Source organism: Rhipicephalus microplus, chromosome X, assembly GCF_043290135.1.
Source record: "Rhipicephalus microplus isolate Deutch F79 chromosome X, USDA_Rmic, whole genome shotgun sequence".
In the NCBI taxonomy this organism is placed as follows: Eukaryota; Metazoa; Arthropoda; class Arachnida; order Ixodida; family Ixodidae; genus Rhipicephalus; species Rhipicephalus microplus.
The window spans coordinates 300,284,037-300,299,932 of record NC_134710.1 but is presented as its reverse complement, the minus strand read 5'-3'; the positions used below and the strand labels follow the sequence as shown (position 1 = coordinate 300,299,932).

Sequence of the window (15,896 nt, the reverse complement as noted above, 5' to 3'; positions counted from 1 at the left end):
CTACAAAACAATCCACGAAAATTTTGGTCTCTTGTGAACGGTAACAAAAACAAGATAGTGCAATTAACACACTCTGGCGAACCTGTTCCAAATAGTGAATGTTGCAAGCTTTTAAACGATGCATTTTGTTCAGTTTTTCTGCGCAGTTTTTTGTCTACTGTTCCAACAGCCCCTAGCCATAATTTTTTTCTTATGGACTATATTGTAATAGATTGGGTAGGAGTTAGAAAACTGATCAACAACTTGAATATGTCTTCTTCTGTGGGTCCTGATGCCATAAATTCCAAAATATTGAAATGTACAGAGTTGTACTCTTCACTAATTCTTTCGAAGATTTTTCATCAGTCTTTGCAGTGTTCATCCCTACCTGGCGACTGGAAAAAGGGCAAGGTGGTTCCGGTTCACAAATCAGGTAACACTAATTCACCGGAGAACTACCGTCCCATTTCATTGACAAGCATTCCATGTAAAATGTTAAAGCACATATTATATTCACATTTAGTTAGTTTTCTCGAAGAAAATTCCTTTTTGAACAACTGTCAACACGGCTTCAGGAAGATGGTGTCATGCGACACCCAGCTTTTGTCCTTTACTAACGACCTGTTTGTTAACGCTGATCAAGGTTTCGATACTGACTGCATTTTTCTTGATTTTGCGAAAGCATTTGACACTGTATCTCACGACTTACTAATTCTGAAGCTTACCAAACTGAACATTGACCCTAATTTTCTCTCTTGGATTAAAGACTTTCTTTCTAACCGAACCCAGTACGTAACCGCTAATGACTGTTTATCCCCCTCTTGTGCTGTAACGTCTGGCGTACCTCAAGGGTCAGTACTGGGGCCGTTGCTCTTTCTTATTTACATTAACAATCTTCCCGCCTGCATCACTTTTTCAACCATTAAACTCTTTGCTGATGATTGTGTATTGTATCTGAACATTTCTACCCCAGCTGACACCTTGAAACTTCAAACCGATCTTATCAACCTATCCGAGTGGTGCAATAAATGGCTCATGCGTCTTAACGTGTCCAAATGCAAATACATGCGAATTACGCGTCGTGATAATACTGCTAACACGTGCACGTATAGTTTTCATGCCGCTTCTTTATCACACCTCGATTCATATAAATACCTCGGCCTTCATATCACAAATAATCTGTCTTGGCAGATGCATGTTGACTATGTAACTAACAACTCTAACCGCATGCATGCTCGGATATTTACGTCGCAATTTTTCATCTGCACCTTCATCTCTAAAACTAACTCTTTACAAAACGCTAGTACGTCCAAAATTAGAATACGAATGCGCCATCTGGGATCCTTCCAAACATACTCTAATCCTCGCCCTCGAATCGATTCAAAAACGCGCAGCTCGTTTTTTATTTTCTAACTACTCCCGCAATTCTAGCGTAACTGCAATGAAGATGTCCCTAAACTTGCCTGATCGGTCGTTGCGTCGTAAATGTTCTCGGCTTTCACTTTTTCACAAAATATTTCATCACAACCCCATTTTAAAAGAACAGCTTTTCACAAACCCCTCCAACATTTCATCCCGTTTGGATCATGGTTTAAAAGTTGGTGTGCCATCTAGTCGAACTAATCTTTATTATGACTCTTTTATTCCACGAACAAGCAGGGACTGGAACCACCTTCCCGCCGCCATCGCCTCCATCACAGATGTAAATAACTTCAAGGTCATCACCCACCAAGAAGTGCTTTGAATGTATTATTGCGCGTCTTAGTTGTGAAACCCCACTCCTTTCTGTAATGCCCTCGGGCCCTGAAAGTAAATAAATGAAATGAAATGAAATGAAATCAAAATGCATTACGCGCTTACGAGGATGTAGGTCACTGATTGACATTTATTACACGGGTAGAGTCGATAGCAATGATAACATTGACGTTAGTGTCGAGTTCTTGCGCAAGAAAGAAGAGAGCTCCAGTTTTTACTTTCCTTCTCAGAAAGATGCAGGGACCATACCAATAGCATTTATCATGATGAAGCTGCCTGTACCAAAGCCTATTGGGGGCACAACGCGTCTAAAATTCTGCTTCAAGATTGATGTTGATCTTTCGACCTATATTGTTCACTGAAGACATTTGGACAAACGTGTGCGGACCTTCCATTCCTCCCAAGTGATGTGCCACTCCACCCACTGAGGGACGTGCAATGGGACTGATTTTGGCTGTTATAATATTGTTTTACAGCTACGCAAGAAGTTACAGAAATCAGTGCTTCTGAGAATATGTGTGGTGTACCTCGACCTGTATTATAATGTACCAAACTTTGTTCTGCGTTCGAAATAAAGAAAACTAAAAATACATTCGTGAAAAGTGTCCTAATCTCAAATTTTCTTCTTCCATAGTCTCGTGTGCACTCATTATTTCACCATCTGCTAGGCATGGTACCTTTGGTTGACGCCGAAGCAATTACAAATTCTGAAGTGTTCTTGGAGATTTCTAAAGCGGAACAGGCGCTTTTGCCAAGGTCCTTTATTTCGACCACTAGACACTGCCTCGATCTTTACCGCAAGCAGATTTTATGGTTTGTATTTGACCAATGTTTTCCTCTTTCTTGCAAGACATTTTATAGCACATGCAATTTCAAAGCGCACAAGAAGATGGTCACTATATTAACAAAAAACAAGTGTTTACTAAGATTTCAAAAAACACTTAAGCTACAAATTGTAATTTGTAATGCTGATCGTGTCTGACCACGAATAAATGTAGGCTGCCCGCCAATTATGCAGGTAAGGTTTTCACGAATGATTCAATCTTACAGAATAGTCCCGGAAGAGTCTGTTCTGGATCTCCACGAAACATGATTTGAATTGAAATCACCAGGCAGAAGAAATTCATTCTTGCAACTGGCTAAGTCGGTACAACATTGTTGAGTATTATGCACACCCGTAGTAAAATATTTGTTTATAAAAAAAAGGTCGGTGCCCAGGCATACTGAGATCTATTGCCAAAATTTTGCCGTCTGAGGACATAAGCTGAAAAGCTATGCGCGCTATGTCGTAAATTTTGTGTAATACTATAGTATCATTAATCTACCTCCTAGTGATAGGCGGTCTAACCGCAATGCTCTAAGATTTCGAGGATTATAATTCTTAGAAGGTTAAGCTAAATTTCATGCCATCATGTAATATCGCGAAATTATTGATTAATCAAGCAACGTAAGTCAGTTGAAGCAGAAATCAAAGATGGACTTATTCACTGTACTACTTTCAAGGTATCTATGTTGATGTAACAATCACTTCAGCAACTGACGTTTTTACATTACTCTTTTTGAAAAGCGAGCTGGCAGTAGAGTCGCCCTTTTTGGTTTTTGCACTTGTGCAAGGAGATTTTACTGAAGACCCCGTTCACTTTTGACGCCTAAAATCTGGACATACGTGCAATACACTCTGAGCTTGTGCTTGAGTTGAGGTAGAAGGTCAGACAAAATTGACGTTCCTTCTGTTCGGGGTATCCGCTGTGAGGCTTAATTAGACATCGCTTGCACTGCACAAGATGTCCACTTGGCTATCGGTATTTCTGCTGTTGAAACCAGCTGCGTCATTTGTGAGCAGAACACTTAAAAAAGGCACTCATTCTCGTAACTATATGTCCTAGTGCTTTTTACATTGTCTTTTATACTGCTATCTCAATACAATTCAAAAGCTTCATCTCTTTTAGTGGGTCGTGCCTTGAAGTGACCCCGGCATACTTAAAGACCCTATCCTTCACATCTGTTACCCCTTCTTGCTGCGATCAACGTCGTATGTCCATTATATCGAGCAGTTGGGTTTCATTGGCTTTTCGAGTATCATCCTCATGATTTCCAGCCCAGAGGCAACACTTTTTGATTTCAGCAAAGCACTCATTTCATGTATGATCATTGCCACAGACCCGGAAGCATGAGTTTGACTTACAGCCCCCTACACTGTAGCCTAAACGCCAACAGTTTTAACACTAGAGAGGACGAGTACTGAAACGTTTGACTCTGAAAATGATTGGCCACATGTTAAACTTTGAGTGGGCAAGAAGCGCCAGCAAAAGTAGCAATAACTGAATGAATGAGGACTCTCGCGCCGTCAACTACGCGGCTGCACCGGTGCACGGCTATGACCCCCGCATCAGACAGCTCTGCCAGTCTCAGTTTTGCTGTTAGTTTAGAGTCGACTCCTCGAGCCATTTCTTTAGTGCCTGCTAAATGATACGGGATAAACGCGCTCCCCGAGACCGAAACAAATGTCTTGCAATTTAGGTTGTCTAAAACGCATGAGGGATATGACGATCTGCACACTAAACCACCTCTTCCGATTGACGAACATCACTTATCAGTTGAAAGGGCGGCGTCATGGCCTGAAGCTCCACCTGGATCGCATTTGGGTTGTTGAGGCTAATAAATCCACCACTCGAGGGCACCAGCCAGACAGGGATGCTAGCAACACTACTGCGGAAAGAGCATTTATAGGCAAGTAATCATTAGGCAATGAGGCTGACAAAGGGCCGTGCCCTTGACCAGGAGGCAAATTAAACTTTGCCACTGATGCAATTGCCTAAACAAGTAATATGCAGCGTCAGTTACTTGGAACAAGAAAAATTCATCCAAGAGACAGCTAAACTACTGTCCGAAGAAGACCCGAGACTGCTTGTTCTTCACACCAAACTCCTATCAATGAAGTTCTTCTTTACTAATGTCATTAAATATGGATCAAACGTGACGCAACACCATAACATAGCGGATGCTGCTGCCATAACGAGATGCATCACACAAAATTTCTTTATTATTCACGCGCCGTTCTTGTCATGTAAATAGTTACAGAGGCGCATAAGTGGTTCTAATTACAAGCGATTACAGACAATAGGACGATGGCGAAAGCCAATGTGATAGCAGTGCGGCAAGTGTTATAGTGGCAAATGAGCATCTTAGCAAAAACTTTCAAGCCTAATTTGACCAGCGCAATTATTTATAAACCACGTAAGGGAAGAACGAACGTCAATGCGAATTCTCGGAGAAAGTTCAGATGCTTTCGGCGTAGACAGGTATGTGTGGAAATACAATAGTCAGGTGGTTTGCTTACATACTACCACACTGGAGACTGGTGCATGGACCGAATTACGGTGCGTATGCATGTTCTGCGGATATAATCTTGTATTGTAGCTTTGCTCATGCAGTTGAAGTGCGCGTGCTTGTTACGATGCGTGTTAGTGCAGCTAATTGGCTTTACCGCTCTGGGGATGGTCACGGAGTCATTATTATTGAGTAGGCTCACTTTCAGCTTTATGAATCAGCCTTGCTGACATCACTGCTGACTTCGATAAAGTATTTTTCTCTCTCAAAAACTACGTGGAAATTATAGTTTGGTTAGGTGTACGTGGTGCACATCCACAACTAAATCAAACTGTGCATAACATTTCAGGCACCCGATAACAGAAGCAACGTTGAAACGACAAAGCTCTTTGGCCAATTAACGCGGTTCTGCTCGATGGCCCATACTCAGTGGTCGATGGCCCCTACGCAACGGCTGTGAAAGATACCACCCTCAAGCCACAATCTCTTCGTTTTCTGCAGGTAGTTCTTCTGGCCCACTAACATAACCGGCCTCGTTCACATCATGAAAGAGAAAAAAAAAGGAGGTGGATATGGAAGGCAAAACATGCAGTAGAAACCGGTTTTCCTCAGTCGGTCAGATAACAGTAATCATTTGCTAGAAGCTTACCCCATCACAGTGCTATGTCTTTCTGTGTTGTTCCGCTTCTTTTCGGTTTTTCGACAAGTCACACTGGCTGCCCTGTTCCTTGTTATGGCACAGGCAGTCTTGCAGCGTTTGTTTAACAGCTCTAAGTCAACGTCGGGGGATCGGCGGGCCACCAGGCGCTGTGGTGTATGCTTGAAAAAAAAAAAGGAAAACTACCGCTTTTGCTAGACGGCTTATCGTGCATGAAAGCTGTAGGAACGGTGCATAATGAGCGCTGAGAAGAGTCGCGAAGGCGACCATTGTCGGTCAAATCACGCGCCAGCTCATTCTTTACCGCAAGCACGAGTTCACTGCTCAATAAAGAAACCGACAGAACGTGAGAGACGCCGTGGCATTCGTCAGGCCCATTGTCCTCAGGATGCGTGGCACGCGGTCAGTCGGTATTTAGAAGCCCACGAGAAAGTGAGAGCTGCGCAACATGGGCCGAACATTGTCGATGTCGTACAAGAGACTCAACGCTATGTGGAGGAGACTACCGTGGTTTCGCACTTCGAGGACGTGTATGGCTCAACATCCGCGGTGCACAACACTGGAGAGGCACTCGTCAACAGAAATAATGAGCATAGAAGAATTTCAGCCTGTTTTGAATTTGCAAGATAAACAAGGAAAAATATTTGTAATAAAAAGTAAAATATTTGCATATGAGACGAGATTATCGAACGTGCTGTAGGCTCCAGAAAAACATTTATTAATATTTACCGTAGGTATAGTTATTTTATAGGCCACAGTGTTCTTCAACAGTGTCCTGATGCAAGTTGCATGAAAAAAGTATAATCATAGTATTTCCTAAACCATACCAAGGTGTAATTGGCTTCTTATAGACTAAGCTTCTTATAAACTACTCTCTTTTTCTATTTATGATTATGACCAACAATTTGTATAGCACGAAAACCCCGTTTCTATAGTTAAGCTGGTTTAGTTACATGGGACAAGTATAGTGGGGGAGTTTCTCGTCTAGAATAAGCAGTCTGCACACCAAACTCCCCCCACCCGTACTTTCACTTTCTTGCTTACACCACTACTCCAGTGTCGTCCGCTCCGGTGTCGACACTGGCCACAGCTATCGGCAGACGGTCGACGCAGGAAGACGCTGCCAACTGTTCAGCGAACCTCTGAGACATGACGCATGCCGGTGGTTCCGCCTTTCCGAGCCACTGAACCACCCTTTCCCAAAGATCGTTATCGTAGCTGAAAAGGAGCGCTCCCACTGTCTCCGCTTCTGACAGTCAGGGCTTTCGATGCGGTCCAAGTTATGTGCCATGGATAGCTCCGGGGCGTTCGGACGAATCTTTCAGAGCCTGCACCAAATGACGAGCGCAAGCGCAGTCTCCTGGGACACTCGCCCTTTCGTTGCGGCTGCCGTTGCTTCACTCGTAGTTGCCATCGTGTGCTATTTGCTCCAGAAGAAGGGGACATTGAACGACTCCCGGAAGGTTCGTAACTTTTTCCACTCGAGCGATCAAAACGGCTTTTAATTTCTCGTCAAGGGCCTGTTCGTATACGCACTGTCAAGCACAGAGGCGGACAGCAATGTTGTGGACTCAAACATTTCCAACATCTTTGCGCACATGTGACCTCGGCCCCTTGAGGTTCTGGAACAGCTCGAATGGGGGCCGTTTAAACAGGAAGGGGCACTTTGTGGGATGAGACGATTTCGGGAAATATAAAAAAATGATTTAGAGAGCCCCTTGAAGGCAGAGAGCTGACTTTTTCTCAATGCTGAGATTTCATTTTTCGTAGACACACACTACAGTTTTGCCTAGCTTGTACCTAGTACAGGTTAGGCAAAAAGAAAACAAAGGAGCTCACTTACACTCGCTGAAGAACTTTATTTTGTGCTTAGGGCACTCTCTGATTCAGACCCATTAAATGTATCTTCACCAGCATCACTCAGGCCCATACATTTGGCTCAATCTGAGTCTAGGTAAGCGTGAGTCAATCAGCTCATGAGTGTGTTAACGAGCGATTATCTTTTTTGATCATGGTGTGGATGTTGTTCAACGCCAATATCTCACATAATTTGTGCTAGAAGTCGAGCCTTTGATCTCGTCACTTCAAAAACGAATCATGAGGGGTTGTGATCTAATAGTTGTTTTTAAACGTGACCAGCATGAGATACGTTTATGAAAAAAGGGCAGCTCCCACGTACAGTGGGAATCGACGGTATGCGAGAAAGGAATGAGAAAGGTTTATTTGTCACTTTAAAATTAGCACAACGTTACGAGGTGGATGGTCATAGCACACAGTAAACAGAAGTACAATTATTATACGCACTCAGGTATCTAGATTAGATGCAAGTATGTTGCTTATAGTCGCGTAACTACGGTACAACTACGGTTTCCGATACCAGCAAAAGCAGTGATAAACGTGTAATTCATGCCATACATGACTTGTCATAATTTTTATGTTTGCGCCTGGAATTTGTGTTCATTTTCTATTCTCGTCATATAATATCAAGTTCGGTATGTGTGAAGATAGCGAAACAGCCTCAAGCGCATCATGATTGTGGTGTGTAGTCATGTTCTTACATGACACGCATGACATGAATATTATATTTGCACCAGTCATATACCTTCGTAATCCATTCACGTCACTCACGTAACACCAAATGCGGCATAAATGAGGCTAGCGAAACAAACGCGAGCACACTATGAGCATAGCATGTAGTCGTGTTTTACATGGCACGCATGTTATGATTATCATGTTGGTAAGAGTCCTTTACCATCGTCATCCATTTCCGTCACGTAATACCGAATTCGGTAACAGTGAAGCTGGCGAAATGCCCGCGAACACTTCATCAGGGTGGTATGCGGTCATGCTCCCAAATGACACGCATGTCATGATTATCATGTCTGCAGCAGCCGTGTATCTTCGCCATTCATTCACGTCTCGTAATACACAGTATGGTATATGGGAAGCTAGCGAAATGACCACAAGGGCACAATCAGTGTAGCGTGTAGTCATGTTCTTACATGACACGCATGTCATAACTATAATGTTTGCACAAGTCATATACAATTGCCATTTATTCACGTGACGTAATACGAAGTTTCGTACAAGCGGAGCTTGTGAAACGGCCGCGAGCGCATCATGACCATGGTATGTAGTCGTGATTTCTACACTGTCGAAATTTGGGCTTGTTGCTGCATTGTGACGACAGAAAAAATAGCGCAAAGAAACGGGGACACAAGACGAGGACACACGGCACAGGCGCTGTGCCGTGTGTCCTCGTCTTGTGTCCCCGTTTCTTTGCGCTATTTTTTCTGTCGTGATTTCTACGTTAGGACCTGTCATCTATGTTCACCATGCAATCATGCCACACCACACCAGTTTTGTAATATGTCATGTGAACGAAAACACCGCTAGAGCAGCAAGGCCACGACGTGTTTATCAGGACAATCATGGCATGCATATCACGATTTACTTGTTGTGACTATTCATTTATGCTCCACCTACAGTCATGTTAAGCCATGACAATTTTGGTACAGACTTCATTAACGAAACGGCCTGGAGAGCTAAAAGTCGTAGATAGATAGATAGATAGATAGATAGATAGATAGATAGATATACAGATAGATAGATAGATAGATAGATAGATAGATAGATAGATAGATAGATAGATAGATAGATAGATAGATAGATAGATAGATAGATACGGCTAAAGTCATCGGAGTTCGCTAAGAAATGGTTTGCATTAAAAACTTCCCTTGAAAAGTTTGCCGCGGGAGTTGAGTCATCTTCCCCTCCCCACAGTGGCACACGCTTCTGATCAATAAATATGAAGCTGCTGTACAAACGCTTCTGCATCGAAATGCTTGTTTGTAGACGTGAGTGTGAACGTGAGACGCATAGGACTAATATTAATGCTGAAGATGAGTAAATAGGGGTAAGGTGGGCAGAGACCTGGATACACGAAATTGCCTTATTTGCCTTATATAGGATTTGATTCTTGAACAAATAGACACGAATGCACGATAGGCGATTTCCTTTAGAAATCTTTTAAATACAAAGCGTTTCTTAACAAAATTTTACAAGTTTGACCACATCTATCTATCTATCTATCTATCTATCTATCTATCTATCTATCTATCTATCTATCTATCTATCTATCTATCTATCTATCTATCTATCTATCTATCTATCTATCTATCTATCTATCTATCTATTATTCTATCTATCTATCTATCTATCTATCTATCTATCTATCTATCTATCTATCTATCTATCTATCTATCTATCTATCTATTTAGCCGCCTGCGACTTTTAGCTCTCCTGGCTGTTAGGATAATTATACCTATACCAAAACTGGCATGGCATAACATGACTGTATATTGAGCATAAGTTACTAGTCATAACATAAAAATCATAATACACATGTCAAGAATGTCATGATTTACATGTCATGGTCCTGCTGCACAAGAGGTTGTTTTGTTCACATGACATATCGCGAAACTGGTAAGGTAAGACATGGACATAAGTGATAGGCACTCACGTCAAATTCATGACATGCGTGTCATGTAAGAACCTGACTACATGCCACGCTCATGATGTGCTCGCGGTCGTTTCGGTGGCTTGACATGTACCAAGTTCAGTAAGCGTGACGAGAATAAAAGATGAAGTTATATGACTGGTGCAAACATGATAATCATAGCATGTGTGTCATGTGACAACATGACCACATGCCACGCTCATGATGAGCTCGTGGTTGTTTTGCTAGCTTCACATATACGAAATTGGGTATTACCTGACGTGAATAGAGTTCGAAGGTATATGGCTGGTGCAAGCAGGGTAATCATGACCTGCGGGTCATGTAAGGACATGGCTACATGCCATAATCTTGGTGCTCTCGCGGTCGTTTCGCTAGCTTCACATATACCAAATTTAGTATTAGGTGACATGAATGGATGACGAAGCTATGCAAACGTAAAAATCATTACATGCGTGTCATGTAAAACATAACTACATGCTACGCTGATAGAGCGCTCGTGGCCATTTCACTAGCATCACCTACACCAAATGTGGTGTTACGTGGCGTGGATGGTGACAAAGGTATATGAGTGGCATAAACATGATAATATTGATATGAGTGTCATGTAGTGACATGGCTACATGCCATGCTCAAAATGCAATGGCAGTATCTATGATCGGATCTTTACCAAAATTCCATGGCATAACATGACTGTATGACGAGCATGAGTCAATAGTCATAACATGAAAATCATGACATGTATCATGTATGTCATGATTTACATGCCCAGTGTTGCTGCTCTTGTGGTGGTTTCGTTAACATCACATATTGCAAAAGTTCTTTGGTATGACATGACTGCATGGCGAACATAAGTGGCAAGTACTATCGTGGAAATCATGGCACGCATGCCTTGTAAGTCATCACTACACGCCATACACTCATTGTGCGCTCGTGGTCGTTTCGCTAGCTTCACCTATACCATATTTGGTATTACGTGACGTGAATGGATAAAGAAAGTATCATCATCATCATCAACCTGATTACGTCCACTGCAGGACAAAGGCCTCTCCCATGTTCCGCCAGTTAACCCGGTCCTGTGCTTGCTGCTGCCAATTTATACTCGCAAACTTCTTAATCTCATCTGCCTACCTAACCTTCTGTCTCCCCCTAACCCGCTTCCCTTCTCTGGGAATTCAGTTAGTTACCCTTAATGACCAGCGGGTATCCTGTCTACGCGCTACATGCCCGGCCCATGTCCATTTTCTCTTCTTTATTTCAACTATGATATCCTTAACCCCCGTTTGTCCGCTAATCCACTCTGCTCCCTTCTTGTCTCTTAAGGTTACACCTACCATTTTCCTTTCCATTGCTCGCTGCGTCGTCCTCAATTTAAGCTGAACCCTCTTTGTAAGTCTCCAGGTTTCTGCTTCGTAGCAAAGTACCGGCAAGATACAGCTGTTATATATCTTCCTCTTGAGGGATAGTGGCAATCTACCTGTCATAATTTGAGAGTGCTTGCCGAATGTGCTCCACCCTATTCCTATTCTTCTAGTTACTTCAATCTCGTGGTTTATTTAAGACCAACCTTTCTGCTCTCCTTGTCTAACTCCGTAATCATGAGTTGCAATTCGTCCCCTGAGTTACTCAGCAATGCAATGTCATCGGCGAAGCGCAGGTTACTAAGGTATTCTCCATTAGCTCTTATCCCTAACTGTTCCCATTCTAGGCTTCTGAAAACCTCCTGTAAGCACGCGGTAAATAGCATTGGCGAGATTGTGTCTCCCTGCCTTACAACCTTCTTGATTGGTATTCTATTGCTTTCTTTATGAAGCACTATGGTAGCAGTTGATCCCCTGTATATTTCTTCCAGAATGTTCATATATACTTCATCTATGCCCTGATTCCGCAGTGTCTGCATGACGGCTGATATTTCTACTGAATCAAACGCCTTCTCGTAATCTATGAACTACGTATAGTGGTTGGTTATACTCTGAGCATTTCTCCATTACCTGATTGATAGTATGAATGTGGTCAATTGTTGAGTAGCTTGTTCGAAATCCTGCTTGTTCCTCTGGTTGAATGAATTCTAATGTTTTCTTTACTCTGTTAGCAATTACCTTTGTAAATAGCTTGTATACTACAGAGAGCAAGCTGATCGGCCTGTAATTCTTCAAGTCCTTGTCATCTCATTTCTTATGTATTAAGATGATGTTAGCGTTCTTCCAAGACTCTGGTACCCTTCTCGTCAGGAGACACCTCGTAAACAGGGTGGCTAGTTTTTCTAACACAATCTGTCCTCCATGTTTCAGCAGATCTGATGTTACCTGATCCTCACCAGCAGCTTTGCCTCTTTGCATGCTCTTCAAAGCTTTTCTGACTTCTTCTATCATTACTGGTGGGGTGTCATCCGGGTTACTGCTAGTTCTTATAGTATTAAGGTCGTGGTTGTCTCGGCTACTGTACAGATCTCTGTAAAACTTCTCGCTATTTTAACTATCCTATCTATATTAGTAGTTATTTTGCCTTCTTTGTTCTTAGTGCATACATCCGACTTTTGCCTATCCCAAGTTTCCTCTTCACTGCTTTGACGCTTCCTCCGTTTTTCAGAGCGTGTTCGATTCTCTCCATGTTATACCGTCTTACATCGCATACTTTACGTCTATTAATCAACTTCGAAAGCTCTGCCAGTTCTATTTTGTCTGTTGTACTTGACACTTTCATGATTTGACGCTTCTTAATTTGGTTCTTCGTTTCCTGGGAAAGCTTGCCAGTGTCCTGTCTAACTACCCTGCCTCCAACATGCATACGTCAATGAAGGTATATGACTGGTAAAAACGCGATAATCAATACATGCGTGTCATGTAAGAACATCACTTCACGCCGCGCTCATGATGCGCTTGCGGCTGTTTTGCTAGCTTCACATATACCAAATTTGGTATTGCGCGATGCCAACGTACGACGAAGGTATATGACACATCCAAACATGATAGTCTATAAAATACATGTTTTGTAGAACATGAATGCTCAAGATGCGCTCGTGGACGTTTCACTATCTTGATATATACTAAATTTGGTAATTTGGGACCTGAATGGACTATGAAGGTAAATGACACGTCCAAACATAATAATCGTAATATGCTTGTAATGTATAACATTTACCTGAGCTACCTCTTTCAAATAGGACAATTTACAAAAATCGTCCTGTTTGCAGCAAAAATAAAATTTTGTAAAAGTAAAAGTAAAAAAAATATAAATACCGCACGTTAAAAATTACCAGAGTCTTCTATATGAACATTCTACAAGCATCATTTGGAGGCTGGCATTCCTACAGGGCGTCTTTGTTGACTGAAGTGAAGGCAAAGAGACGAAAACCTGAAGTACCTAAGCTTTGGTATTTGTTATATGCCCTACAAATGTCTTCGTAATCACTGTTTTTGAATGTGTTATTCGAAAAAAATAACAGCGAAAGCCAGCATAAAGATTGTAAATGTGAGTAAAACCTTTTAAACATCAATATAAGGGCCTTCTCATATATTTACGGCTAATATGTATATGACAATAATTTTGTATGCTATCGCGAAGCATACTGCGCGAAGCACAATGCGATTATTTGCCTTCAATTATTCCTGCATATAACATGTATAGCTCTCGATAATCATGATGAGGACCAACCAGAGACAAAACGTAAGGAGAAACATGCATATAGAGGTCGTGATACGATCTGACAGTTAACAAGAAAAAGAGTAGATGCATTCAATAGTTCGATGAAAGTTCGTCTGGTCAGGCATCATGAAGATTACGAAGTGGTCACTTCCCAAGCTAAAGAGAAAACACAGAGACGCTTCGCGACCCGCACGGGTTCTTTGATCACTCCAAGCAGGCAAGAGCCGTAAGTCACTTGATCCTGAAATGCATCGAAGGGAACGCGTAAAGCTTGCCGGTAGATTACAATCTGTCCGGTTGATAGTATCCATGGTCGTATAAGAGTTAACACGTATTCGAAAAGTAGTCTCATGGTAGAGCTACTTTCGTCAGCTATTGTAGCGGCGTTATCCTAATAGAATGACCACGATCACGGCGACAGTGAATATCGGCACGCTTGGCATAGGCGTTGGACGCTCTCTTGTTGTTGCCCAAGTCCCTTTCTCGTTCTTTTCATCTCCTGATGAAGCAGCCAATGTCGCCAATGTAACTTGAGGCTACAGCGGGCACATGGTATCTAGTAGGCATATATTGCTGTCCAAGCAACCTCCTATGTTCGTATGCTGATTCCTAAGCTCATTACACCACATGTGTGCAACACAAAGGTAATTCTTTCAAATTATACGGCATAGAGCTTCACTGACTCCAAGATTACGTGGGATGCAAGTGCGCATTTGAAACTACTTGCCCAAGGATGGTGCGGGATTGATCTTCAATACCCTTAATGAACTTTTTGCTGTACCCGTTCGTCAATGGGTCTTAATTACTGTACTTTTTGAAATTCTTTCCTCTATTCGTGGTCCTTTGAGCAACTGCTTTGCTCGCGCCGAAAAAAAAAAGAAACGACGGACTGATTGTGGTATGTTGGGTGGTACGAATCGAAATTAGAGTAATATGTGGTATGCGTCGCTTTCCTGTGCTGTGCAGAAGGAGGCGACGCATACTAGTTAATATACGTGAATTTTAACAACAACAACAACAATAATGATAACAGTAATAGTAATAATAATAGTAAAATAAGAATACTTTTATAATAACAATAATAATAATAATAATAATAATAATAATAATAATAATAATAATAATAATAATAATAATAATAATAATAATAATAATAATAATAATAATAATAATAATAATAATATCTAGGTTTACACGCCCCGAAACTACAATACGATTATGAGAGACTCCGTATATAGGAAAGATCCAGGAATTTTGTCCATCTGGTGTTCTTTAACGTGCACTGACATCACACAATAAACGGTCCTCTACCATTTCGCCACCTTGAAATGTGACCACCACGGCCCCGATCTAACCCGTGACATTCGTATCAGCTGTGGTGCACCCTAACCGGACTGAACTTACATTCGTACCAACAAGCCTGTCCCAAGCAATCCGTCATTGGTCCTCTGTTGGTGCGAGCGACGTGCATTTGCTCATGTAACGGCAAATTCAAAAAATAACTTCAAGGAATATTGAATAACGGGTTCGAGAAAAAGCTTGCTAACAAATTCGCGGATCGGGTCCTCTATTTGAAACAATCCCATGGATATTTTGAAAGCACACCGGCGTCCCATATGCTCCTTGGGTCAGCGAAACTCTAAGCTATAACTTGTCAAGGTATGCCTATCATGTTGCGCACATGCCAACCAACAAGTTGAGTACTAAGCTTGCGAATGTCGAAGATCCCTTGGGTAGCAAGAGATAACCCCTGAACTCTGTACAAGTTAGCATGCGCAGACAGTAGCTGCAGTAACATTGTCGGAACAGGCTACCTTATCAGAAGACGAAAAGAACATCCAAGATACGTGGGCAGCAACAAAAAAGCTTCAAACACCCTTGGCCGAGCATGCCGATAGTCATGCTCATACCATCGATTGGAATAAAGCCTAAATAATCATTACAATGTCACCTATTTGTGGCTATTAGAGAAGACAAAAAGACCCAAAAATATTGGGGAAACAAAGCTTTTTT

The 15,896-nt window shown here is 41.9% G+C and overlaps 1 protein-coding gene across 1 annotated transcript in view; it reads left to right on the top strand.

Annotated features, from left to right (window-relative positions):
- Window positions 1–6,988: 6,988 nt before the first annotated feature.
- LOC119162163 (cholesterol 7-desaturase nvd-like) overlaps window positions 6,989–15,896 on the top strand; it is a 48,847-nt gene continuing 39,939 nt past the window's right edge. The window contains exon 1 of the mRNA XM_037414634.2: window positions 6,989–7,185. Coding sequence (XP_037270531.2) covers window positions 6,991–7,185 — 195 coding nt within the window. The 5' untranslated portion in view covers window positions 6,989–6,990. The remainder of the gene's footprint in view (window positions 7,186–15,896) is intronic.